General features: G+C 42.1%; 1 protein-coding gene across 1 annotated transcript in view; it reads left to right on the top strand.

Moving 5' to 3' along the window:
* The window catches only part of cntln (centlein, centrosomal protein), a 101,784-nt gene that overhangs the window by 30,086 nt on the left and 44,124 nt on the right, over positions 1–27,574 (top strand). The window contains exons 12-16 of the mRNA XM_079553830.1: positions 3,555–3,676; positions 10,380–10,493; positions 19,452–19,552; positions 24,449–24,546; positions 25,600–26,129. Coding sequence (XP_079409956.1) covers positions 3,555–3,676; positions 10,380–10,493; positions 19,452–19,552; positions 24,449–24,546; positions 25,600–26,129 — 965 coding nt within the window. The remainder of the gene's footprint in view (positions 1–3,554; positions 3,677–10,379; positions 10,494–19,451; positions 19,553–24,448; positions 24,547–25,599; positions 26,130–27,574) is intronic.

The raw sequence follows: 27,574 nt of genomic DNA, 5'->3' as shown, positions 1-27,574 counted from the left end.
CACTGCCTTTACAGTGACCTTCCCCTAACAATGTATTGAACACACATTGTTACACACAATGTGTGCACATGTGGCCCACAGACACAAGGTGTGTGGGCAGTGCAGCTGACACAGATTATGTCTTTATTGGTCATGTAACCTTCAAAAAACATATCCAGCTTTTGTTCAATTTCTCTTTACACCCAATGCAAGAGTTAAATGGTAAATAGCCGTGTTCATGTGACATAACGTTCTTAAGAACCTTTTAGAGTTTCAGATTACATATTTTAAATGGATTGTTATTATGAAAGCAAAATTTAAAAGAGTGTAAACCACGCTGTAAATCAAAACTGAAAGTCTGTTTTTTAATACGTTATTCCACACGTTATTATACAGCTGCCAGCAGGAGGGAACTGCAGGCAAAGTCTTCACCAGCTCCAGCTCCTGTATTTCTTTGTTAAAATTGTATTCTTACGATGGCATAATTTCAAATTATTAAACATAAAATATCAATACTGAGGCACCCAAACTAATGTTAGTCTATTGTAACCCCCTATGCATGATGTCCACTTTAAAACCTCCTTAGTGTATAGTTATGAAATGCACCTCTATTCCCATAATACGTAGTGGCTTTGAAGACGTAATCTCTGATTTTAATAACATTGAGTCAGAGAGCAGGTCAGAATTATTCATCGTTAGAATTAACAGTTAGTGACTTGCATATGTTTAGACTTGGTTTATTGTTTCAACTTGGTTTAATAACGTATATCACTGTTATTTTAATCAGCATTAAACAAAATCAACAATTTCTGTGTCAGCACAAATATAATGTAGAATCACAATAATGGGGCATAACATTTGAAATTTTCCGTTTGACTAATCTCTTTAAAATGCCTTTCCACTACTCTATTATAATTCTATTGGCCCACACTACGAATCCCCACAGCCCCCCCATCTCCTTTTTTATTTCAACTATTGCCCACAGTCTTCACCCATATTTTCCAGGCCAGTCCGGTGAATATGTGATTACGCAGAGGTCATCTCCTTTTGAACACATTCGCGGGAACACTTAAGGCGTCATTTTCTTGTCAGATCTGAAGTGTCTGAATTACATCATTGGCAGACATCTACTCAGCCACTAATGCCCATCAAAGACTCAAAGGACACGCATGACTGTGTTAGTTAATAGCGCATTTTTGTGTGTCTGCGGCTGGTTGGGGCCGTCTAGCGAAGGTATGCGCAAAACCACTCACATCTATGACTATATTTAATCAGGGGCATTAGGGCGCGAATATGAATTGGTGTTCTTTGACATGATGTAAAGCAACATGGCCTCGATTAGCAACACTTAAGACCTCAGACCCCAATTTCAAATAAGATTAAGATGTACTTAATTGTCCCAGTATGGAGATTTGTCCCTGCAGCTTTTGATGCAAGTTTTAGGTTGCTCTAGCAATTCCGCCCAGACTCCAGGACACACTTCACAAACTCCTGTGCAGTCTGTGATTCAAAGCTGTACTGAGCAAAAATATAAATGACCCATGTCACACTTTTTTACTACCATTAGGGCAACGCAATAAATGAAATGAAATCAGAATTAATCGTGTTCTTAAATAATCATTAGATCACCCACCATTGTCTTGATATTTATTGGCATCTGAAAAAGAATGGCTTCCTTCGCACATAGTGGGGTCAGGTTGAAGATATTCACTGTTCGATATTTTGTATCTCTCATAGAAACACATGTCATTCACATGTTGACCAGAGTGGTTATTCCATTCTTACTTGAGGATCTTGAGGAACTTTGAAGAACTCTGGAGCACATTACCTGGAACTATACCAGTCGCGGACAAAAATGATTCAAGACATCCCAAAGAATGCTGTACGAGCTGATTTGGAAGATGTCGCTGCCTAATAATCTTTTTGTCTCCAGTGTAAGGAGTGCTCGAGTACTACAGTCACTGCATAACTGATCAAATACTCACTGAGCTGGTATCAGGGATGGCAGAGATGGACTCAGACGAAATATCGAGAGGAATATCTATTTTGTACACAAGAGTATATGATCTCTAAAGTTTTCTGACAAATGTCTAACCACTTTGCCACCATTGATAAAAAGAAAAAATGTAATGTAATGTACCTTACGCCTTTCTTCATCATGCACGTCTGGAGAGACCTCTGAGGAAGGCCTCTCATATAGTGTATGGAGAGTCATGTTCAAATTGTATACAACGCTTTACAATTGACATGTTGACTAACTACAGCGGACAGTTAGCTCTTTAGCGTAGCTTTTTGTGTTGTTTTTTTCCTCTTACTTTCACGTAAACACTAGCTGTTGCTGTGTAATTATTTTTCAGCTTGAAAACCTCCACAGATGTGTACGCGGGCTGGGAAGGGGGCATATTGATCGGTGGGCAAGGGTCTGTGGCCTGATGACCAGAGCGGAGCAGCCCAGGGGGAACTCTATAAGGAGCCTGGGAATCCATGATGTGGCTAATGCCCTGCCACTGGTGCACCCCTCCCTCCCTCCCTCCCTCTCTCCATCACTCTGCCTCTCCTTTAGCTCCTGGTTCCACCAATGCTCCGCTCCGGCCCTTGTCATTAAAGTGTTGTTTTTGTGAGGTGCGTCGAGAGGCTCAGGATGTCTTGCAGATGTCCTATGTGAATAAAAACGCACTGGGGTAAAATCCATACTTGTCACACTGCCGGCTCTACGTGTGAATGCGCTGGGCTTCTCCTGTGTACGTGTGTGTGTGCCCAGTGAATGTTTGTGTGCCGTCTCTGTTCTCTTTGTCCTTGTTAATAATAACAGGGCTGAGGGCTCGCATTTCCCTCTCTGCAGGGCAGCCGTGTCATATCAGCAGTAAACAAGCTCCTTCCCTTCAGAAAGCGCTCGACAACTCTTCCCAGCCCTGGCCACTCAAGCAGAAACCTGTCCTGCACTTTTTCCCCCTTCTCTCTCCATCTTCTAATTTCTTGTCTGCTTCTTTCTCTTCTCACCACATTTCCATCCTTCTCTCCTTTCTGTATTCTTTTTTTTTTTTTTTTCCTTCACCTCTGTTTGTCCTGCCTGTTGAAACTGTTCTCTCCACCGCCCTCTCTGTTAAGGTCAGCATGATGGGGAGGAGTGGTGTGTGCCCCCTGACAAGGAAAAAAAATCTATACGTTGTCTTCTCGCTGCTCCTGCTTTGAAGCCGCATGCCCAATCTTTGCCGCCTTTTAATAGCTGTCAACAACATTGTCAGCTACAAAGCGCGCCCGGTCGTCAGCGGGTAACTCCAGTAAGTGGGTTCACGGAGGCGAGCGTGTCTCGAGTGTCGGTTTGCTTGATGGTTTGTGTCCTTTCTTGACTGGCCATCTAAATATCAGACTTTAATGATGTTTCTCACTTGTCAGGGGGAAGGAGAAGAGACGGGCGTGTGGACTTTTGTCAGGCTCAGGTGTGCTAACGGCACGCCGAATTAAAAAGTAAAGGCGGCGCGAGGACCCAAACCGTTGCAACACTCATCAATGTGGCTGTGTGAACAACTTTTTTTTGTTTTTTTCACTTATTAAAAGGGCACATTGTTTTACAGATGGAAGAGAATGAGGAGCTGAGGAAGGCTCACGATAACCGCAGGGAACGTCTGCGCCTCATCCAGAGCAACTACAGGACCGTAAGAGAGCAGCTGAAAGAACTGGAGAAGGCAAATGGCGTGTAAGTACTGTATACAATAGAGCTAGACAAAGATGTTCATGAACTAGGAGGAAGTTTAAGATGCATAACAGCTGCTATTTCCTTCCATTGTGACTAAAGGTTTAAGCAGATGTGGGACTGATTGAAAGTTTGTTGAGAGCTCAGTTTTAATGATTTGAATCACAGATGGAAAAAGTGTGTTTCCAGGGTCAGGTCTGTCAGCGTCCTGCTGTGTGATATTTTGCCTGTTTATTTTTATTATGTGACACTTCAGTATTTTATATTACGCTGCGCTGCCAGACTGAACTATACATGTTTAAAGTTCCATAAATACAGTACCGCAGATTCTTTAGACTAAGCGTTAAGCCATAAGAAGTTGTGTCAAGATAATGGTGTAGCAGCCCACTTCAGCTTATTAGGAAAACAACCTCAGTGCATTAATGCTTTTCTCTTTTGCTGTTAAACATCAGAGACCCAAGAATGTTTGTGTATATACTCTATAGCAACATTCATACTCGTGGTTGTCAAATATTACAGCACAATCTAACAACAGCATTTCTCTGGTGATGATCAGCATCATTTTGGGTCTGTTGGGCCTGTTTGGACATTGAACATCAGCATACTGTATTTTTCGGACTATAAGTCGTTTCGGAGTATAAGTCGCAACCAGCCAAAACATGCATAATGAAGAAGAACAAAACATGTATAAGTTGCTCTGGAGTATTAGTCGCACCAGCCGCCTTGGTGCACCGTTGACAAGCCTCTCCCGGCAGCACGTTGTTCAAGCGCCCATTTGCAAACTCGTTCCTCTTGCTGTGGCCATCTAGCTTTTAGCCCAAGATTAGCTTTTTTTGCTTTCTTCATTGCAGCAAGAGTAACCTCTGCTTTTCACCAGTCCCTCACTAGTTTCACGCTCACTCCAAACTTTCTCTCCGCTGCTCTATTCCGTTTTTTTTTTTTCAGCAGTGGCAGATACTGGTACACAAGTCTAGAGCGCCTTCTCGCAGCTGTCTGTGTGAAAATTACAAACTATTATGTACTGTGTTTTGATATACAAGTCGCACCCCCAGCTAAACTATGAAAAAAAGTGTGACTAATAATCCAGAAAATATGGTACTAGCTTTTAAATTTCTAGTTTTAGATGTAAAATTAGGTCTATTAAGAGAAATATACTGTATTTGGCCAAACCACAACAGTCCAGAGTACACCCAGCCACTTTTGCACTCACTACAGCCACTCAATTCAGAGTGACATTACCCTCCTCCTCTTCATGGCTATATTTAATACCTTTAATCCCACAATGCAAGTCAGTGGCCCTTTATTATATTGGCTAGTGGCACCTTCAAATGTAGCGTCTTGCAATTTTGATCATCTACTTTATTAGGCTTTAATCAAAACGGATAATAAAAGGCCCACTTTACAAGGCCTGCGCACGTGCTACCCATACCTTTTTATAAATCACTTGAGAACCATACATACCTAGTGAGTTACTTTCATTCCGATCCCGCAGTTGGGAATAAAAACGCACACGTAACTCAACGTTGCCTTATGTTAAAAGCCCCTATGAAACTCTATAACCCCCCTGAAACTGCTCGCAAAACAGTCTGAGGGTCTTACTCGTCTCCGCGTGTTGTCTGACAGGAGCCGAGCGCTGGATTTGGGTAAGTGGTAGGAATTTCTCTGCCTTTGAAAGAGCTCACGGGTTTTAAGCCCAGTCAATTTGGGCCATTTTTTTGTGCCAAGTGTGTCTGCGTCTCCTGCTCCCACGGCGTTCATTAGGATGTGAGATCCAAAGATAGGAGGTGTCTGGTCCTGAGGGGGGGCGGGCAAGGTGTTTGAGGAGGGATGTGGAGGAGGCTGAGGTGGCGGGGGGTGAGCGGGGTGAAGGCCGTTTCCTGCTTCAACCTGTTATCTTCAGCACAAACCACAGGACGCTTGATCCGCAGTGCAAAATGTGTGGATACAGTCAGAGCGATCGCAATATGTGCCATGTTCATCATGTCTTTCGGTTAGCCTTTTGTTACTTCATAATCATTTCTATCTGTTTCATTATTTTGCACTATACCAGTTATATTATTGTACCAACTTGAACCATCAAATGACCTTCAACATCACGAGTAGGTTTGTCTAGACGTGGAAAAATGCAAACCGATGGTGCCCCTTTTGAAACTTCTCTTGGTTTTTCCTGCCATTTCTGTTCTGTTCTTTGAGTTCTCAATCTTGACTTTGAGAACTGACAATTGAGATATTTTTATAGAAATACATACATAAATAAATGATTGAATGTATTATTATGAACTTAGTCATATGTGCATTTCCCAATTTTGTTATAGTTTTCTGTTTTGAACAGATTTTTTTTGTCTATTTTCCCTTCGTGACTATTTCAATGAAACAACCAATATGGCAAAAGCAAGATGTCATATGCCTTTCCCACCCAGCAATATATAAAACAAAGTAATTACACACTTTCCCTTTAAGGCCATTTTAAACCATGTAACTTAAAGGTGAGTGTATTCGGTGGCCGCAAGGGAGCCAGCGTTGACCCTGTCAGATGTTTTCTCTTTGGGTTAATTAAAGAAAACAGCGGTGCAACATGAGCCCGTGTGAACGCGCCGTAAGTGAGGGGAGCATGTGCTCCACTCGGCTCCTGTCAGCTCAGCGCGGCTCAACAGCATGTGTCTGAGGCAGTGGGAACAAAGAGTCAACACCCGCTGTACCACCACTGCTATGTACGTCAGAGCAGCTTATCAGGGAGTCTGAGGCAATATGGCCTCATCCAAAGGTAGACCTTAGGGATGAACAATTCTGGGTAAATATCTATTTGTGAATTTGTAATTTGTAATCTCCCAGTGCCCCTTTGAAACGCTATTCAGGAGCCCTAACATTTAACAGAAGATTGAAATACTAGCTGCTACGCTAATACAATAACCGCATGGCTTTTCCAAACAATGAGACTTCAGTGAGATTATGATCCTCCACATAACGATTTGAGGTAGTTGCAATTGACGTTACAAGCTACCTGCTTGTCATAATCAGTCCAACTGGCAAACTTTTAATCAGTCCCACATCTGCTGCTAAAATTGTTACTGAGTTTCTCGGCGGTTGGCAACCAATCATTAGAGCATTTCCGCCACCTTCTATTTCGGAGGATGGATCGGACAGGAAGCTCACACTCTATTGTCCCAACATGGGAAACATGGGGACGATTATGGATCTATGGATCTGCTATAGATAAAGCTGTTGATAAGCAAAGAAAATTAAATGCTTTTAAGTAGTAAAAATGGCAAGGAGGCCCGGGTGCATTGATCCTCAAGTTTAGGGTTGTTTTCCAACGGTAGGTCGCAGATTTTTGTTGTGTCACGTTTGGATTGAGTAAAAGCTAAAAATCTGCACACAGCTACAAAAAAACAAAAAAACTCTTCTACCCATGACACACACAGCCAGGGACTCTTTATGTCTAACTAATAATAATTATTATTTCCTTTGTTTCATCCCTTTATCCCCTTTATCTCCAAGCTGTGATAAGACCCATCCAGTGCAGCTTTACGGGCTTTCTGTCTTTTCAAATTTGCAAACTAAACAAACAACAACAACAAGAAGAAAATTAACTCTTGCAAAACAAGCATAAATTGAAAATGTAACTCTTTTTCTTGTCTTTTGCTCCTTAAAAATGTTGTGGTTAAGGAAAGATTACAAAATAATGTCTATACAAATATATAAAAGTGTGTGGCTAAATTCAGTCCTTAAATGGCAACGCCACAAAAAACATTAAAAAAAAGGTGTAATACCACTTATAAAAACATGTTGCTGTATCTTGGTATTTATCCCTGAACAAGATCCTTAGCTCAAATTGTAAGAAAGGATCAGTGCCTTGGCAAAGGTTAGTACTCTTTGTGCAGGACACAAGCACAAAATACTCCAAAAGACTCCAGACTAAATGAGTTGGTGCTTCATGTTTGATTTGACACAGAATTAGTGCAATAGGCAGCTTTGCCCTTTTCAGTCAAAGGCTCTCTATGGCACCAGCCAGTCACTCAGTGTTATCATCCTTGTGTTCATTTGGCATCACGCCCCATCTCTAAATAGCTGCTAAGCCCGCCGGGGTAATGCCAGCGAGAACAGCAGACAATAGAAAATGACTTAAATACTCCCATTAGTGCGGAAATCAGGGCCCTAACAAGTCAGTGGGGAGAGGCGTCGAGTCTCATTGCATCTCCAGCTTGTTAGGAACTTCCCTAGTAGGCTCCATGCTGTGTTGTTGCCTTTTTGGAAATAAGCAGGGGGTGGTGTCTTCCCCCTTTGTCCATCGGGCATATGAAAGATTATTTAACTTTATGATGCCCCTTTGTTGTACAAACCACACCTTTTAGTATTGAATTATGTGACTGCAGCTTCATGATTTTTACTTTTTCTTTTTACATTGGATTGAAACCCACCTCTAGACAGCCACCTACTTTGAGTGTTTGAGTCTTTTTTTGCACGTGGTTGGGCTGTGTAATTTACAGTGAAGCTTTTCTCAATCAAGCATGGGTTTTTCCATAGCTAAATGTTGAATTGCGCTAACCTTTTGTCCCCGCCCATGATTGAGAAACTAGCCAATCACCATTCTCTTGAATATTTCATTAGCTTGTCAGCATGTATGGGCTCAGGAGTAGCCAGCCCGAGTGAAAACAATCTGCCATTCACCATTACCAGCATATTCTCCCAAAATGGCTTGAAGGAGAGGGGGAAAAGGCAACTCCGTATTTATATTAGAGGAGGGAGAAAGTTTTTTAATCAGACTGGGGATGATGGGGGTGAGCAAATAAAATTAAAGACTATTAAGGCATACGTTTGCTGATCAAAGTTGCGCCCATAAACAGATTCCCCCTGAATCAGAGCAATTAGCCGCAGCGGTGTGGAAAAGTTCTCTCCATTTCCTCGCGCTTAATAATGGAAAGTAGGATACCATAGGGAAGAGAGCACTGAGGCCTGAAGAAGATGACTCTCTCAAGGCTCTGTGTTCAACAGCTTTTAAGCCCAGTGTAAACAAATTAAAATGTATAAAGCTTTACCATGTCTTAATAATGCGCCATGCACCTCTCACACTAAAGGCTGTTTATACGCTTAAACGTAGCCGCTGTTTTTCTGCCAACATACCTTAACGGAACACAATCTGAACTTTTTAACTCATTCTTGTATTCTATGAAAAAGTGTATGTGCTTTCATAGTATAGGAGTTTAATTTGACATCCTATTTTACTGATTTTGGGGAAGACATAGTTAAATTGAATATCGTTTTTTCACAGACCAGCCCGCAACGCAATTAAGCCTGACCAATACACCTTGGATCCGTTCTGAGAATAACCTTTTAAGTGACACTAAACTTTGATGTGTTCTCTTAGACAGTTTTTCTTTTGTTTGACTGTCCATGGCAAATGTAAAAACACAATGTGACCCTTGGGTGAAAAGGTTTGCTCATACTTGTTTTAAAGGAAACTATCTTATAGACCAAATAGGAGTAGAACATAGAGATCTGTGTATTTGGCTAATTAGTCGCAAAAGTCACAAATGTTTTGTAGAAGTGCACTTTCATACAATAAGTTAATAAGCTTAATTACCACTCATCCACTCTCAAGTATTGTACATCTGCTGCAAAGAAGTGGGAGGGGGCTGAAATTGCTCACAGGGGCATTAGCTCTGTATTAAATGAAAACATTTGCTGTTACTCAGTAGCTTCCATCTCCAAGGCACCCTGGTTTAACTAGTATTAGTGTAGCATGTTGGCATCCACATAGCCAATAATGACCATGTGAACAGTCCTCCGCTGCGACCCTGACTGTCCATTACCACATCTGTTCTCATTCATTGAGTGAAAATGGGGAAAGGTGAAAAAATGGTTTTGTGCTTCTATCTGCTACTTTATCAATGTGAAATCCTCACTTAGAGTGGCTTTACTTGGCAAATGAAAGACTAATTGGAATTGAAAGTGATGGATAGCTGCGTGCAGGGGTGCCGCTGGGGCAAGTGGGGACCGTACGTGTAAAAGAGCGCACTGAAGTTCAGTCGAGGGCCCGGCCACAAAGCACACGTTGTCATTAAGTATTCATAAGTGAGGTGTAGACATTTGAATGACCTCGTTTGCAAGTGTGTTTTTGCCATTATTTACATTTGCATGGTGCATAGGGAATGCTCTGCTGCCCTGCCACATGGGCAGCGCCCTGGGCTTTAGCAAACATGCGTGCGTGTGGACATGATTTGCCACTGAAATGTCAAAGTCAAGGCTGCTCATTTGAATACTGCTAAAGATGGCTGAATAACAAAAACAGAGGGGAACTAAGGGGCCTTGTTACCCCATGTGAATCTGCATGAGGCAGCAAGGTAGCATATAGTTCCATAAACGTCACTTGTTAATATACATAGAGTGTGAATTCTGTAGCATCATTGAGTTTTAACTATAGGTACAATGTAATGCAATGAAAGCCACTGATTCTAAATGTGTTATGCATTTTCAACTTGAATTGAACTTTGAACTTGTCATATGAGCCACGTTTACTTCCATACACATTAACATTGCATGGGTGATCCTGGTATATATATTTAAAATGATTAATATACTTACTATACTTGTACTGTAATAATTTTTTTGGTCGTCCATCTCATAATGCGCAACTTAAAAAAAGCCGCTAATTAGCTCATTTTTGTTAATTAACCGTTTATATTTTTTATGTTTTCTTGATATCCAGGCACAGAAAGATCCAGCGTGCCGAGCCGTGGCAGCTCACACAGGAGGACAGTGACGGAGTGTGGAATGAACTTGCCTTTCTGAAAAACCTCACCAGAAAACTCTCCCTGGAGAAGTAAGTCTCTCTTTTTCTGCACTCGCACATGAAAAGTGGACACTTGAATCTCAACTTTTATCTCATTAATTTGCCCGCACACACACAGCTCGGCTCTCCCACTGTCCCTTCTTGTTTGTGGGTGTTAAGACTTGAGTGTGTGCCCTTCCCAACTTCACAGCGTTCACCTAGCCCTCCACATCATTACCAGCCAGCAGGAGCCAAAGCAGGATCATTAGAAACTGTGCTCATTTGTGAAATTGGCCGCCCCGATATTCACACATTAAAGTGGGGCCAGTAATATGGCATTATGAAAATGACTGGCTGGGTCTTTGTGGAAGAGAAGTTAAGAGTTTAAAGGTACATTCAGAACAAAAAGATACGGCTTCATATTACACGAGGAAACCTGCAAATTGTAATAACCATTGTCCTGGAATCATAGAAAGCACTTTTCTACTTGGAGTAATTGCATACATTGATACATTTTCAACATTTTATTTAAAGTAGATCTTATTGTCCTCATTGGGTTATTTGTCTTCAACATTTGACCTTCAATGACACCGGAGCAACCTGTAAAGAGCAGTAGGCAAACACAGGAGTGCCTAGCTGGATTCATTGATATTGCAGTAGTCATTTGCATTTAACAGCCATTGTAGAACAATAGCTCCTCTTTGTATTAGCTGTGTCTCAGATTTGGGCTGAAGTTGTTGAGTCGTGAACAGCACTGTCTTGTTTGATCCGGAGTATCCCATGTACCCGCACTGCGCACACTGACCCTCTGTGATTCCCCACAAAAGCCTGTCCTAAAGCCGTAGTCCTTCTCTCTCCATTTCCCCTAGCGTTCACCTCTCCTCACCTCTTCCCTCCTGTATCCTCCTTGCCTTCCCAGCCTCCCTCCGGCCCATGTGCGGAGCTTGCACTTGGCCAGAATTCTGCTCCTTAGCCCCGCCACCGCCTTCTCCTCCTCCAGCTGCCCCCTCTCCTCCTTTTCCCCTCTGCTCACCCCCCTGCCCTGTCCTCCTAATCCCAACTGAGCTCATTATGATATAGCCCGGCTGCCTCTCTCCAAGCCTGAGCTGTCCGAGCTAATTACAAGCTAGCAGCCCCTGTGCCGCCGTTGCTTGCCTGTTAAGGGATGTCCGTCCGGCTGCCTGGCTGCCTGGCTGGCTGGCCCGGGCCAAGACTAGAGCTGAGCCGCAGGACCGCAGCGTCTAGGGGCGGGGCACGGGGTCAGCAAACTATTCTGAACGCACGGGGTCCTTGGAAGTGACCTGCTAGGGGGAGTCATGTGATACGGAGCGCGCTGGCCTCTTACCTGGCCGTTATGAGTGGGCCGTCCTCTGGGGTTTGCACTGATCCCCTTCATGTGCCCCTGACCAGCTCCACCTTAGCTCCGTGCTCCACACCCCCAGGGGGCCTCTCCTTACGCGGATGGCTTAGGCAAAGTAAACTTGGCTGGGCGTTTTAAACTTGAGGAAAAAGTGTTTCTGGGCCCATCACTTCACTGACATGTTGATCAGTGAGAAATACAGAATGCACCCTCGCAACTTTTTAAAATTTTGTATTAAACGCCAAAACTGCACATTAACCAGCAAAGAAGTATAGAGAGAAAAACTTCAAAGTCTCCTGTTAGAGCTGTCGCCTCACAGCAAGAAGGCCCAAGAAGCTTCGATCCTGGGCAGAATGGGAGCCTGTGTAGAATTTACATATTCAGCCCACATCTCTGGTTTCCCCTAATGCTAAAAACATGAACATGAGTGTTACCTCTGGGCCAAGACTGCCCTGAAAAAGGAATTCTGCAAATCTGTGTGGGTTTCTCTCTTTAAATATGTAAGTTATATATTATGTTATTTTAGTTTTGTTTTTCTTTTCAGTGTTTGGCACAATAAGCACAACTTATGGGTCTTATCTTTAGTTGAAGCAAACTTTGGATTCAGTTGCTTAGACGAACCACCGCTAATTGAAAAGTGCCTATTGGGTTGCAGCTAAAACTAGTTTTACAACACAACTGCTGCGAAACATAACGGCAGCTATTTAGAGCTTGTCCCGATGACCGTGTTATAATAATTGTTCTTGTGAAGGTTATGCTAGGCAAGTGTTTGCAATGATCAGCTAATGACTAATTAAACAGGCTGTAGAAGAATTTAGGAGCGAATAAAGGCCTCATGTTAAGCTTTTAGTACTTGGTCACAAGGTTTGTTTTTACACACCATTGTCAGTGAGGGTGAGAACAGATGCTACTCATCACTACCTCCTAAAACAGCACTTGTAAAACACTGTCTCAAGCCCCACGTGACCATTTCCCACAGTAATGATGGGTTGATGAAACTGCTGGTGAGTCCCTACACAGTTTTAAGAGAAGGTTTTCAAGGTTTGGGCATTATGGTTATGAAGGCAAGGCCAGTTTATTTGTAGAGCATGAATTGTATATCGTATATAAAGACATTCTAAGTTCTTTACAGAACAAGAACAATTACAGTTAAAAAGCAAACAAAAAAATTCAACATTAATAATCATAAGAGTGCTTATCAAATACTTTCAGACTGATACAGATTTTAGCTGCATAAAACTGAAGCGCAGCCTCACCATGTTTAGTCTTGACTCTGGGCAGACCACTAACCTTTCCTGCAAGATGTTGAGTTCACACCAGAGAATATTCCTGATTTAGGGCGACCTTCTTGCCTCACTGTACGATGGTCCTGGGATCGATCCCTTTTTGTGTGCCCCCCAAACCCCCCGCCTGCATAGGTTTCCTCCAGGTGCTCGGTTTCATACCACAAAAAATATGTACAATAGGTTCTCCTCTGGGGTCATCACCCCAAAAAACAGATTCTTAATCTCAATTAATCTTTAATTAATCTTAATTAAATCAAGTTAATAATTATAAATAAATGAAATACATGATCTTTTTGAAAACAGAATCACTAGAGGTGGGCCAATCACGTACCAGTATTGCTGTGAGTAACATTTGCCGACACAACAACAAATACTTTTATTCATACTAATTAACAGCGTTGTGTAGAAGAAAAAACATAAGTTGTGCTTAGAGACTTACAAACACAGCAAAAAAAATGTTGTCGGTGATTGGTTAAAGCGAAGTGCGCTTAATCCAATAAGCAGCAAATGCTGCACAAAAAGTTCCTCCTCTCCCCGAACGATTTACACTGGAGCAATGCCTTATTAATAGCAGAGCTAATGTTATTAACACTGTAATATCAAGTTAGAAGAGCACTCCCTGGGTCCTGTCCTGTTTGGGACAGTGCATGTTCATGAACAATGAACGTACATGTAAACACGCCATGTCAAATTGTAGTCATGATTTAATTTGCATTCGTTCTCTAACAGTCACACTCATAAACACACTTTAATTTATCCTGAACTATTGTACATGTTTTTAGTTTTAGGGGAAACCAGAGCACCTGGGGGAAACCTATGGTGGCACAAGGAGAACATACAAACTCCAGACAGGAAAGCTCCACCATTGCGCCACCATACCGTAGATATAGATTTTTGTTCATTGTGCTTCACAGTTTCAAAGCCTGCTGAAGCCTGTTTTCTGATTAAAAATAGACCTTTCATTAAATTAATTGGAAACCGTCTCCCTCAACATTTGACACCAAGGTGTACTTTTGATTAAGATTTCCATTAGTGGTGCTAGATGGCTGGCATGTAACCACGGGCCGGGTGGGCTAAAAACACTCACAGAGGGATCGTTTTCTGTAGCTCATTATGCGTCTGTCTGCTGCACTGCATGTCCTCGCCAGTTAATTGTTGTTAAAGATCTGTTGCTAAAATGAGGCAGGAATTATTTAGGCTCAGTAAACAAAATAAACACAGTATATGACATCAAAGCATAAATTTACTGGCGATTACTGGGGAAAAAGCCTTAGAGATCATCTTCTTTTTCCACACAAAGTGACCATCATGGACATGGAGCTCCCCAATAAGCGACTTTGACTCTAATTAAGTTTAATCAAGTTTAGTCGGGTGTTCTATTGCTCTCCGTTTCATCTCTATTTGCTTAAAGGTATTAAAAGTAATGAGGGTCTTTTGCCCCCGGATGCTGAGCTGAGCTGGAGGAGGGACAAGTTTACACAAATAGTATGTTTTCTGAAGAAGGGCGGCTTTTCTGTCATTAATTATTTGGTCAATTAATTTATGCAAGAAAAAAAGCTCCCCTAAGTAATTACATACATGCAGTGACACTAATTGCATCTCATAATATTTTGTGCATGCAGCATAATTGCATGTAAGAGGGACTTTCACCATATGATATAAAACATTTATGTTGTTGGAAAATAAAGTGCACCATGAAGAAAAATGCTGTTTTTCAGCAGTCATTTGTACATTGTAATATATGATCATTTAGAAATCTTGGCACCAGTACAGAGCAGATAATGGTGTTTTCCTGCTGTACCTTTCTGAACCTTGGGGCTATGAGTGGAATTTACCTCTGACTTAAACTTTTTCAAAAATTCTAAAACAGCAGAATTGAGAGCAATGGAAGAGCTCTGGCTGGTGTATAGCGATTTATGCTCTCAAACTTTTTAAATCACAACCACCAATATAAGAACTAGAGATGCACCGATTCAGCTTTTTTGCTTCCGATATCGACACTGGGGGTTTGAGTATCCAATATTAACCGATGCCAAGATGCTTTCTTAAAAGTGGCTGCTGTGAGGAAAAAAGTTAATGGTCCTCTTTTGTCCAGCTCCATTTTTAAATGAAGATCAATTAAATGTCTATTGATAAACAGTAATGGAAAAACATTAAACAATAATTACTGGGCTTTTCTACACTAAATGTGGGTATATGACAGGTTTTTAAGTTGCATTCGTATAACAACTCACATAAAGTGTACAAAAATACAAACACATAGCCACTCCAGCAGTGGTTATTTAATTAGGCTACTTTAGGTGACCCAATCATAGTTTCTGACCCTAGTTGACGTTAGCATTAGAATGCTGCAGCTAGCATTAGCGTGCTGTTGCACCTTTGCGATCAATAATGCATTAACTCAGTGATTGAATCCTCCATGTTCTATACTGTAGAATGAGGTACGGCATGCCCATATTCACTTAGATTTAGTGAAAGTTGTGTTTTTTTTAATGGTGAGAGACAAAACGGGTATCTGTTCAGTATCGGATACTTGTAGCCGTATATATTTAGAGCATCAGCTCCGAAATCCAATACCAGTATGGGATCGGTGCATCCCTAATACAGAACCACTGCTGTTCATCACCCCCACAGGGCACATTTTCCATTCTAAACTAAATGAAAATATGCCATATTATGCGCAAAATTGTCTCGCAACCCCCATGAGGATTCTGGCCCCCAGCTTGAGAACCACTGGTGAATAGGGTCTGGATACTTGCATCACCATGGAGTTTTAGTTTTCTGTTTCATATTATTTATGAAAAACGTTTTGAGTTTTTATATTTTGTATTTATATTTTTGTAGTGCAGGGTTATAAGTATGTTAATACAAGATTCATTATTTCATTTCCGGACCGGAAATATAAAGAGGTCACTGTATAATGGCATTTGTGAATGTTTTTTAGGCAGATTTCTTATGATGTGACAAAACTGCTTTGTTTGTCACTTACAGCGCTGTCACAGAATTTGACTCTCATTTCCCCCGGTTTAAGGTTTTCCTTCAAGCAGATATATGACACTGCTTGAACGTTGTAGTATTGTGCCCTAATTTATCTTTGTCGTGTCTGTAGTTCTATGTTCTGTGTCTGTTTATATACCGGTAAGTAAGTAAAATTGACCCATTCAAGATCTTTCTCCCCATCTTTAACACTCTAAATTCAATTCCCTGATATTGTTTTGTTTCGCAATAGGATATCCAGAGGCATCAACAAGCCTTTTAGAGACAGAATATTTTAGTTATTCTGGGTTGTTTCCACCAGTGGTTAGCTAATCCCTATTTACCTCTCATATCTCCGCTGCTGTTGCCCTTGCATCGCCTATAGCCATACTCCACCAGTCGCCGTTTCTGCTGACAGGAGTGACTTATCCAGCCAACAGCCCTGCAGCCCCGCTTTAACCATAGGGGAATCCCCGTCTCACACCCCCAAAAAACAAGACTCTCATCCCCAGCCATTAAGATGCCAGAGGTGTTTTTGCTTTCTCACCCCCCCCATTCCCCGCTCCTTCCGCGTATTTTTATGCAAGAAATGAGACAAGGTTGGGATCTGAAATCACAGTGGCTGGCGCAGATGATGATGTTGGTTGCACTCTTGTGGTCCAAAGCTGGAGAGTGTTGGCGCTCTAAGCTGTGTTCGCCGCAGCGCAGGTAGCAGATGAGATCAAATGACAACAAATGCATGGCTCAGGGCTGGAATTGTTGCAGCGCATAAGAGAGAAAGGTGTTTTTTTTTTTTTTTTAAAGGGCCAAAAGGGCGACGTGAGACAGACCACATCATTACCGAGCAACACCTGACTGTTGACTCTACCACCTTACTACTTACTCTGTTTGCCCAGATAAATAAATGATCTTTATCACATTTTTTTCCCCCGCATCCCTTTCGAAAGGGGCAACGGCACAGATCAAGGCATTGACATTATTGCATTTATAGAGAATGAATACAGACAAACACTTAAATTCTTAGATCTCTCTATTATAAAGAATTTACTTTAGTTTTCTGCATCATTTCTAAATCTTGTCTTGGACCATTATTTAAACAACAATATACATATTTATTTTTTCCACTGCATATAACCCCCCTCTGCAATGACAAATACTGGAAAGGGAAGCGTAGTCCTCCATCTTCTAAATGTTGTGATGTGAAACTGGAGCACCGCAAGCCAATGAAGTCAATCTGCAATCCAATCCCTTCCTTGGCCTACAAAGTTGCTTATCCTTCAACAAAATTGAATGTTTTGCATATGAACTTTGGTTTAGCGTCAATACCATCAGCATCTGAAAAGGCATAAAAGAGAAACATGAGCTGGAACACACACTGCATATTTCAGCTCGTTTGTCCCATTAACAGCCGGGACACATAAGGCAGTGCCGGGCTTCATCGACTTGGGTTCATTTATGGAGGAAAATCTATAGAGAAGCGACACGTATCCATCTGCCTCCTCACCTCCTCTGGGACACTCATTTGTGGACTTATTTAAGCTGCAGTCAGCCATTAGAGCTTTCTCCACTGCTGGGTGGCCGAAAAGATTAGGGCTAGGGACGGCACAATGCTGCGTATCGTGATATTTCCAGGACAAAACTGCACTATTGCACCATTTGCAACGTTATTGTAATGACTTAAAGGAACAGGCCACCATTTTTCCATAATATATGATGATATGTTCTTACCTGAGCTTAGACGAGTTGATGCGTACCCGTCTGGTCTTTGTGCGTGTGGCCAGTCACGCAAAAAGACGAAAGATGTTGTTAGCATTTAGCCTGTCCTCCTCTCCGCTATGTGGCCAAACGGGGTTGAAGTTAGAAGCGACCAAGCTCTTCCACGCGTTCCCTATTTAAATATGGTTACGTGAGCAGTTACACGATCCAAGTATAGTTACACAAAATTAAACATGTCGGTTTTCTAAGCGGATTAAAAGAGGTACTATATTGTAAGGTATAATAATACCCTCGGAGCACTTCGTAATATCCTCACTTTACTGTGCGGAGGCTAAATACAGTACTGACAACATCTTTGGTCTTTTTGCATGACTGAGGGTGCGCACAAAGACCAGACACGGTGGCCTGTTTCTTTAATATTACATGCTTTACACGCCTCTTTGAAATGTACACACTAATGGAATCACGAAGAAGAAGCTAACATGCTAACGGGCAAAGCTAACTGCGGGCTAGCGCCACTTTAGCAGTATTTACAGCCAAGTGTGCCGAGTGAAAAAAATTATCTCCATTGTGTGATTGGATGTACAATATCCCTCTCTCCCTTTGTCTTCTCTATCAGTGTAGTATTTACTCCCATGGACAATTAATGAGTAAAAAACCGCAACATGCTACGACACCTGCAGTGGCGCTAATGGCCCCTTTGGGCTTGAGTTACTTAGTACTGCTTTCATTTTGACAAGATGTCAAAAAGTTTTTCTCGGCTAAAAACAGAACTTCTGTTAAGCTAAGATAACATTTTGTGGTTGACATGTAAGGCTGTTTTTTTATACTTTTATGCCACATTATATTACATAATTACTGCTAACTACAAATACTATAAACTGAAAGTGGATGGGCGGCCTGACCGAAATGCTGGAGCTGTATAAATATATCAACAGTTTATTCCATCATTGTAATATATTTTAATTCTGGCTAGACTCATGGGATAAGCAACAATTACGTCTTTTAAAACCCTTTTTAAAAAGTAACGAGAATTTAAAAAATGTATCACTATTTTGATTGAAATGTGAAAAGGGGCCATATTCAGAACTGCAATTTGTAAATAAAACTGCATTACAAAGGGCAATCCACTGAATGCCTAATTAAAACTTATTGTGAAAAAGGAACCATTGCATGCTGGTAATCACAAAGAGTTTTTCGTGACCAAAAGTGAAAAGCAAATTCTTAACTGGTCATTGTTTTTCCCCAGTGTAAGTTTGCATAAGTAAACCGGGGAAAGAATGCCACAGTACTGCGAGGCGCCTGTGTGCAGACTCCGGAGATGAGCTGAGTGGAGGGAGAGGAGTGTGTTTCAGGTGTGTCGGTCTCCCCGGGCTTCTCTATCCCCAACAGAATACAGCCAGGGTCCTAATAATAACTTGAAAGTGCAAAGTCTCGAGCATGGCTGCACATAATTAGCCTTTAACAGGAATCAAGCTAATTGTGGGAAGGTAATTGGGCACAGTTTCTAGTCTATACTCTACTTTCCTACCTTTGCGTTTCATGTTGCTTGTCACTTTGATATTCCCCATGAATTAAAAACAATTTAATTAGCCATTGTTGTGTCATTCTACTTTGTTGAGATTCCCTAGTTATTTAAAAGATTTTTAGTAAACATGTTTGTTTTTGTAGAGCTGAGCTTGAAGAGGAACTAGACTTGTTGCGAGTCCAAGCAGCCATGGACCGAGCTACTGTAAAAGAGGTGCACCTGCGCCTCGCAAGTGGACACAAAGGTGAGTTTTATTTAAATATCAAAATAAAACAAACAGGTTAGTAGGATGGGTAAGTTTGTTTGGTGCCACTTTTTTCCTAGTTAAAAGATGACCCCACTTTCCACATGTTCTAGTAGACCCAGTCATGTCTGATTTTTATTTATTTTCTAATCAAGGCCCAAAAAATTGGGGGGAACATCTTAGGCAGAGATCTAAAGACTGATGGTTACTTGCATTGGCTCAAGTTCAGTTTGGGTCATGTATGCTGTCCGCGTCCACCTGGACTGATAAGCTCCAGCCATAATGGGCCTTGTATTGGTGCAGAGGAGTCGCACTGATAGTCACGTGGCCTAATCACCGCTCTAATAAGGCTCCCGCCACTCCCTGCATTTGATCTATTTATCCCTACAGCCCGCCATGACGGCGCCCAATGTCAGGGTTGGACCAACTCTGCGCTATGTTTCCTTCTCTCAGCCATTTGTGTGACTCTGACAGAGGCAGAGACTGGTGCACTTGTAAACAAGCCCTCTGGACTGGATACGCTTTTACAGTATGCTTTTACTTGTGTCTACTCAGAAGCCAAAGCTACTGCAGGCGCTGCCTTTAGAAATCGAAACCAGATGCCCTCCCTCCTCGTCCTCCTCGGCAGACTCCACAGCACTATTGTCTTCATTCATATTACCTGTATGAAAAGATTTTAAGATCGTGTCTCGCAAAATGGCTCACGTGGTGGCATGTACATGCTCAAATGTGCCCACACTGTCACGTGCACACCAGCACGGGACAGTCACTGACTGACCCACTGGACACGAGTCGTGTGACAACAGAGAGAAAGCAGAATGTGGCTAAGTTTAGCGCTAAGGATTTACACTCCACCAACACTACAGCATGTGAATAACAGAAAACACATGAACCGTAATCCTTCATTTCTATATTTATTGCACATTTTGGTTTATATTTGTATTTTTGATGCCTTGTAATATATGTATTAAACCTAATTTTGAATCAACTCAGGTCCAAATGTAGCAATAAAATATATATGTTTTGCTTTTAAAGGAATAGGCCGCCGTTTTTACGTACTAAGATATGTTCTTACCTTAGCTTTGACGAGTTCTTTAGGACCCGTCTGGTCTTCCCCCGTCACGTAAACACAGCGCAGACGGCGTTAGCATTTAGCCTCTCCTGCTCTCCACTATAGCTCCAAAACAGGTCAAGATAGAAGCTACCAAGCTCTTCCACGCTTTCCCTATTTAAATATGGTTACGTGAAGTGTTCCACTACAAAGTATAATTACACAAAATTAAACAATGTGGATTTTCTAAGCGGATAAAAGGGGGAACTATATTGTAAGGCGTAATAATACCAGTCCAGGAGTAGTTTGGCATCCGCACAGTAAAGTGGAGATTACTGCGCAGTAAAGTCAAGATTACTGCGCGGATTTCGAACTACTCCTGGTATTATTACGCCTTACAATATAGTCCCCCCTTTTATCCGCTTAGAAAATCCACATTGTTTAATTTTGTGTAATCATACTTTGTAGTGTAACACTTCACGTAACCATATTTAAATAGGGAAAACGTGGAAGAGCTTGGTAGCTTCTCTCTTGACCTGTTTTGGAGCTATAGTGGAGAGCAGGAGAGGCTAAATGCTAACGCCGTCTGCGCTGTGTTTAAGTGATTGAAGGCACGGGGGAAGACCAGACAGGTCCTAAAGAACTCGTCAAAGCCAAGGTAAGAACATATCTCAGTATGTAAAAACGGTGGCCTATTCCTTTAAAGTACCAATAAAAGTACTGTTAAAGTACTGGATCGTAAGGAGTCTTGATAAGTGGTAGTATCGATAGTAGGATTATTGATTATTGATTTATATTCTTTTATATAGAATGTATAGTTTCCATCTGTTCGGAGTTCTTGAACAGGTGTCTGCTGTGTAGTTATATTGGGTGCAACTGCATGGCCAAATCAGGACTAAACCAGGATTAACCAGGCCACTTTTCCTTACATACCTGACGAGCTGCAAGAGCAGTATTATGGCTCTATAACCATAGATTGCAGATTACTTTTATTTTTACACCAACATTCTTATACTGGGTTCTGATCTGGATCTGGTTTGGTAATCGGCACACTCCAAATGAATATCACACCTATGACCCCCCCCCTTTGTTAAACCTTCCTAGCAGAGTGACCACACAAGTAACACACTGAGGCTCGAACTTTTCAGGTGAGCTGATCTTTGGTTGCAACTTACTGAAAGATGCTGGAGAAGCACAGAGGGAAACCAGGGGCCATGTTGAGAGGAGCTGCTCTCCTGCTTTACAGTTGACACTTTGCCCAGGGAAGTTTGTTACTGTGAATTAGCCTGCTCTTTTGTCTCCCCCAGCATGTCACATTCAATCAGCCAGAGCACCAGATAGGACAGGAGGGCTGCCGAGCTGGCTGGGTACATAACCAGGTTGGGAGACAATTAGCCCGCTCTCAGCGCTGGTGGCTGGGGAGTTGGCACCACAGCACTCTACCTTGATAAAAAGGCCGCGGTGGCTCCCTAGTCACCCCCAGTCAGAGGAGGAGGTCCTGGCACAGCGGCATATATTAAGGTCCCTCCCTCGTGTCCTTGTGGGCACAGCACAAAGGCCTCGCTCCTTTCATCTGCTGCCTTTGGTTAGTGTGATCCTGGTGGAGGAGCTTCAGCCCGCCACGTCTTTGAAAGGGTCACTCAAGTTCTTCGAGTCTGAAATTTGGTGGGGGGTGGGGTTTGACCAACTTTTGTTACTACTGTATTTGTAAATGAAATATTTTGTGATTTTGGAACAATTACAAAAACAAAAAAAATGTGTAGATAGATTAGACACATGATGATTCATAAGCATTTTAAAGTTTAGCATACTAGCCATACATTGAAATGGAAAATTATACTTTGACAAAATAAAAAATGATTGGCAGTCTAACCATTCGGATGCAGTTCAGGACTGAAACTAGTTATTTTGCTAAGTGAATGATCAGTTTATTATTTCTTTATTAATTGACTAATCAATAGACAGGAAAGAGGACATGATTTTTTTCTTTAACCACATAAAGTTACTTACTTAGCACACAGATGTTGCAATTATATCAAAAGCACAAAGTGTATGTTGTTGTTTGTGTGTTTTCATAGGGATGAATGACATGTGTGCGTGAATGAAAGGTGGTCAGAGATGCGTTGGCACAGGTGTGTGCAGTCGTGACAGCGCTTCTGTCAGTCTACCCCAGGGGAAACTGAAGCTACACATACGTAGCTTACCACTGCCGTGTGGGAGTGAATATAGAACAAATCTCTGAAACGATTTGGGTGACCGGAGTCATGTGAAAAGCGCTATACTAATAAGCTTCCACTCACTTGTTGTCACTTGTTTTCGTGGATTTGTACAGAACAACTATCAATTACTAAATAAGTTATTCCAGTAATTGATTTTTATGATGATTCCCCAATCTGATTCATTGTTGCATGTTTAGGCTATATTTACCTGGATCTAATAGTTCGACACTATGCCTTTTCATCCTAAAAGTTTCAGTTTCTTATATGCACTGTTGCTTTAGATGTTAACTTTTTTCTTAACGTAAAATGTATATAAAAAAACAATTAGGTATTTGTCACATATAGTGACCCCGATTCTCCCTGATGAGTAAACTATGCCCAGCTCTAATTATTCCGTAGAAGGTTGTCAATAGCATACAATCCACAATTTTAATTAGTGCCATCCTTTAAATCGTACTCCTCCATCTTCAACAGAGACAATCACCTCTCGCGGAGTAAATGAAAGTGATCCAGGACAGATTTGTTATTGAACTGGTTAATTAAGGACACGGCTATCGCGCTGGTCAGTGTTTGACAAAGGTTGCAGATTGGATTCAAAGCGAAGTGCTTCTGAACATTAGGAAGGATGTATGCAGACAGGACCAACACCACTTGATCTCCTAATCAATTTGCAAGTTGATCAAGCCTTAATTGAGTTGTCCTCCTTATTCCGCCGGGAGTTATCTTATTAATTCTGCTCACAAGTGCACTCGGAACTCAGGAGAGGCGAGCTGAAAGAAGGCCGTGATAAGCACAATTCTTCACTGACAGCGCGGTATCTAATGTTAATAATGCTTAGTATTGTTCCTGCGTTTAGGAATTGAAATGAGCAGGATTAGAATTTAGGGGGATATACTCGATACTTGGAAAGGGGATAAAAAGGTAAAAAGATAGAAGATGTTCTTATGTAATCTCATCAACTCCTTGTGTTTGTTTGCATCCTGCTGTGTCATAACAACCATACAATCCTTGCTTTCTCTTTTTTAAATCAACATTGTATTGTGTACCCTTCGCCAGTGCATTTATTCCCGCAGCACTTAAAACTCCAGCATGCTGCATGTTGTTACAGTAAAAAAAACCTTAAATTTGCTGGGGCCAGTATTGAACTTCTTTTGGAATAAAGCACAGTTTAAGTCTGCAGAGATTATCGGTCCGCTGGGGAAACACAGAGGACTACAAAGCAGAGCGGCCCGGGGGCTGTGTGCTCACCAGGGACTGCAGCGCTCTTCTCGGCTTGTTTAAGGTCCCTGGAGAGAGGTTGCACATGGCATGCAACGTTGTGTGCTTTTGAATGCTACTTTTTTTTTCCTATTTCCTTGCGGAGTATTAAATAAAATACCTCATTGTCCACTGAATAAAGCATAATAATGTTTTATAGATTTTTACATTGAACATTTAAATCCCCTTAAAAAAGTGTTCTTTCTGGCATTGACTGACGAAAAAGGGAAAAATGGACCTGAGGAAGGAAATTAGACCTCAGTAATGCTAATTGATTTAATGTAGGCACTTTTTTTTTTATCACTATTGATTCAGCAGCCTGGATTTGACACTGCATGTCACAATAATGAGCTTTGTTCCCTTGTGCAGAATTGCTTCACAAAGTGGTGAAGGAGCGGCAGGTCAAAAGCAGCACTCCCAAAAAGCATTTTGTGTCTTTGGAGCGCTTGGAGGAGTCATTTAAAAAGGTACGCCACTCCGCCATTACCAACTGTTCTTTGTCATTGCCCATAAAGGAAACCAGAAAGAGCCTTAACTACTGCACAATGGCTTTTCCACATAATTTGGCAGTATTTTTTTTCACACATAGACATTTCGTTTGTGGTGACTTTTACATGTAGATCTCTGAGTGGTAGCAAAGCAACAATGCTCTTACTGCCAAGTTTTTCATTAACATTTATGTCCAGTTGATAGAAAGGCAACATTTCACCTGCAAAAGAACTCTGCAATTATTTTATTTTTTTCAATTGAAGTTCAAAAACACGGGACAAAATGATCCTTTGTCTCTTAGATTTCAGTTTCATTCAAATTGCATTGCTCCATTAAATACCAATAATACCAATTATCTAAAACATATTCTTAAAGTCCCTACTTGCGATCATTTACACAAAACTTTCTTCTTTCTTGGCACTGAATATTCAGAGTAAGAGGAGACACCTAATTGTGTTGAATAGTACCAGGCTGCACCAGCAGGCAGTGAGTGCCAAATAAAAGGGAGAAACGCCTGGAGGCACAAACCCAGCAGGCATCTACTGTTCTCTTAAACAGTCCCCACCAAAGATCTAACAAACACACTAAGTGCTCCTGGTTAATGTGAAGTTAGGGCTGATCAGGGTAAAAGGCCAGTCCAACAGTCAAATGGCCAAAGATTTACTGGGTTAATAAGGGCATAGGCTGTTCCCTGGAAATAGAGTTTAACTGGAATTCTGTTGCACAAAAGAATATTAATAGCACTGAAAGCATTTTTGCCATAAGCCTTTACCTCAGTTGTTCAATGTATACCAGTATGTACAGACTAATAGCTTAAACTTTTGCTTTTATGCAGGCAGGTAATTGTCCTGAACCTGAAATACTAACCTATGCTACACATGGTTCATTTTATCAACCTTTTAATTTAGAATGAAAAAAGTGTTGTCTGACAAGTGTCAGATATTGTTTTGTAAATTCAACCTTCGCAAGTGTAAAGTGCAGTCATAAGACCTATACACTGTTGTACCACTGAGATCACTTTGCCTCTTCAGATTGAGCAGCTTGAACGGAAGATGGTGTCCCTCGAGGAGGAGACGGAGCGACTCAGGGAAGAGAAGGAGCACTTACAGGAGGCCAATGAGGACCTGGCTCATAACTGCTGCCGACTGCAGGCCTCACTGGACCAGTGTCGAGCGCACGATGCTGCTCGTACGGAGGCAGCCCAGGCTCAAGCTCTGCTCCAAGGGGAGAGGCACCGCAGCCAGATCATGGCTCTAGAAGGTCGTCTGGCTGCCTCCCAGAAAGAAGCTACTCAGCTTCAACACAAGCTGCTGAAGTTGAGGCCGGAGCTGGGGATTCTGCGAGCAGCCAGGGACTTCTATAGGCACCATGCAGCAGGGCCAACACGGGCTGCTGGGATTACTAACAACATTAGCGGCAAGGTCAAATTCAAAACAAGTCGCCTCCGAGGTCCGCTACACCAGCGCAGCTACCCAAGAGTCAACCCCAATCAAGCCATCAGCTGGCACTGCCGCAGCCCCAGTCCCTCTAAGGATGAGTGGGAGGACATGAGCGTAGATAGGTAATGATACACACACACACACTCAGTGGCCACGCAGGCTCATTATTTTTAGGTGGGTGAATTGGAGTGGCTGTGCTGAAATGTGTGGGGCCATGCAGAGTCGAGGGGACAATGTGCATATGCAAAGCATAAGCAAATGGGTGATTGAATTTCATCGTCTGTCTAGTTGGTATTCAGAAGCCAAAAGAAGAATATGAGAAATGGTGATAGAAAGAAACGGGAAAGGAGGGGGAAACTACTGTCAGATCCTTTGAAATATCCTGGGACGCCTTGCTTGGAGCTTATTGACTGAAATTTGCATGCAAAATTAGCCACCTCTCCACACAAAGTTGAACCAATGCCAGAAAAGCCGAGGGATAAGGGGCCCGGCGAAGCCTTGATACCTTCCAGTGATGCCATTTTCATGCACTAGTCACGCTATCTCCAAATTGACAGTTTGGCAGTTTGATTTAATTTACTGGTCCTTTGCATATTCACTAACCCCCCCCCTGACAGCACTAAGGATCCCCGTGCTAGTACCCCTGCACCCCTCCAGCCCCACACTCACCATATCTACCCATACGTTCTCTCCAGTGCTGGTTATCTCGTGATATGTCAGTTCACTATAAGGCACCTCCTAGCCCCTCCCACCCACCACTCAAACTCTTCTCCATCCGCTCCACGCGCCGCTCTCCTCTCCTTTAATTTAGTTAGATAAATTTTGAATGACCCTACTCGGCTCCGTACCAGATGTCTACAAGCTGTTTAACACCCTCTAAATTAAGAACCATCGACAGTAATTATTTCATGTATGTTTTATGCAAAGAAGCCACAGAGCCAGCGTTCATTGAGTGATGGCTGGAATGATTTGATTTTGAGCTATCGCCGCTATTTATTTCCCCTTCGCCTCTTCCCCCTCGCTCTGTCTTATTTTCTTTCGCGCGGCCCTTGCTAACTCTCCATCCTCTTCTCCCGAACTAATTCATCAGGCCGTAATCCAGCCCAGCTCTATCCACGAGAGGCCATTTAACAGCGACTGGGTGCGAGCGCTGCCCTGCCTTCCTAATGCTCCTCCATGTGGCTAATAAGCGGTAGTGTAATATGCGCTTTACCTGGGAGAAGGATCTAAGTGGATTTGTGAAGAAGGAGCCCTAAACTGAGATGTTGTCTTATTTAAGGCACCTGTCAACTGATTTGCTACTGTAAAGCCTCCTGCGCCTCCTCCCGCACAAGGGTCCTCCCCAGCAATATGTCTTATAGGCACCTCCACAAATACACTATTTCCGCCTAAGGACTTTCTTTTCCTAAATAGTACAAAATAAAGATGTCAGTTAAGGGTACTGACAAGTCTGTGTTTTTTTCCCCTTTTCTTTCCGGCCGCCTCTGGCTCCCTCACAGGTTTTGAGCTGCTGGAGCTATTCTGAGCCGAGCGGGCAGTTTTTTTTTTTTTAAGGCTGGGGAGAATT

This window comes from Gobius niger, assembly GCF_951799975.1.
Source record: "Gobius niger genome assembly, chromosome: 3".
NCBI classification, from domain to species: domain Eukaryota; kingdom Metazoa; phylum Chordata; class Actinopteri; order Gobiiformes; family Gobiidae; genus Gobius; species Gobius niger.
This window is presented reverse-complemented; position numbering and strand designations above follow the sequence as displayed.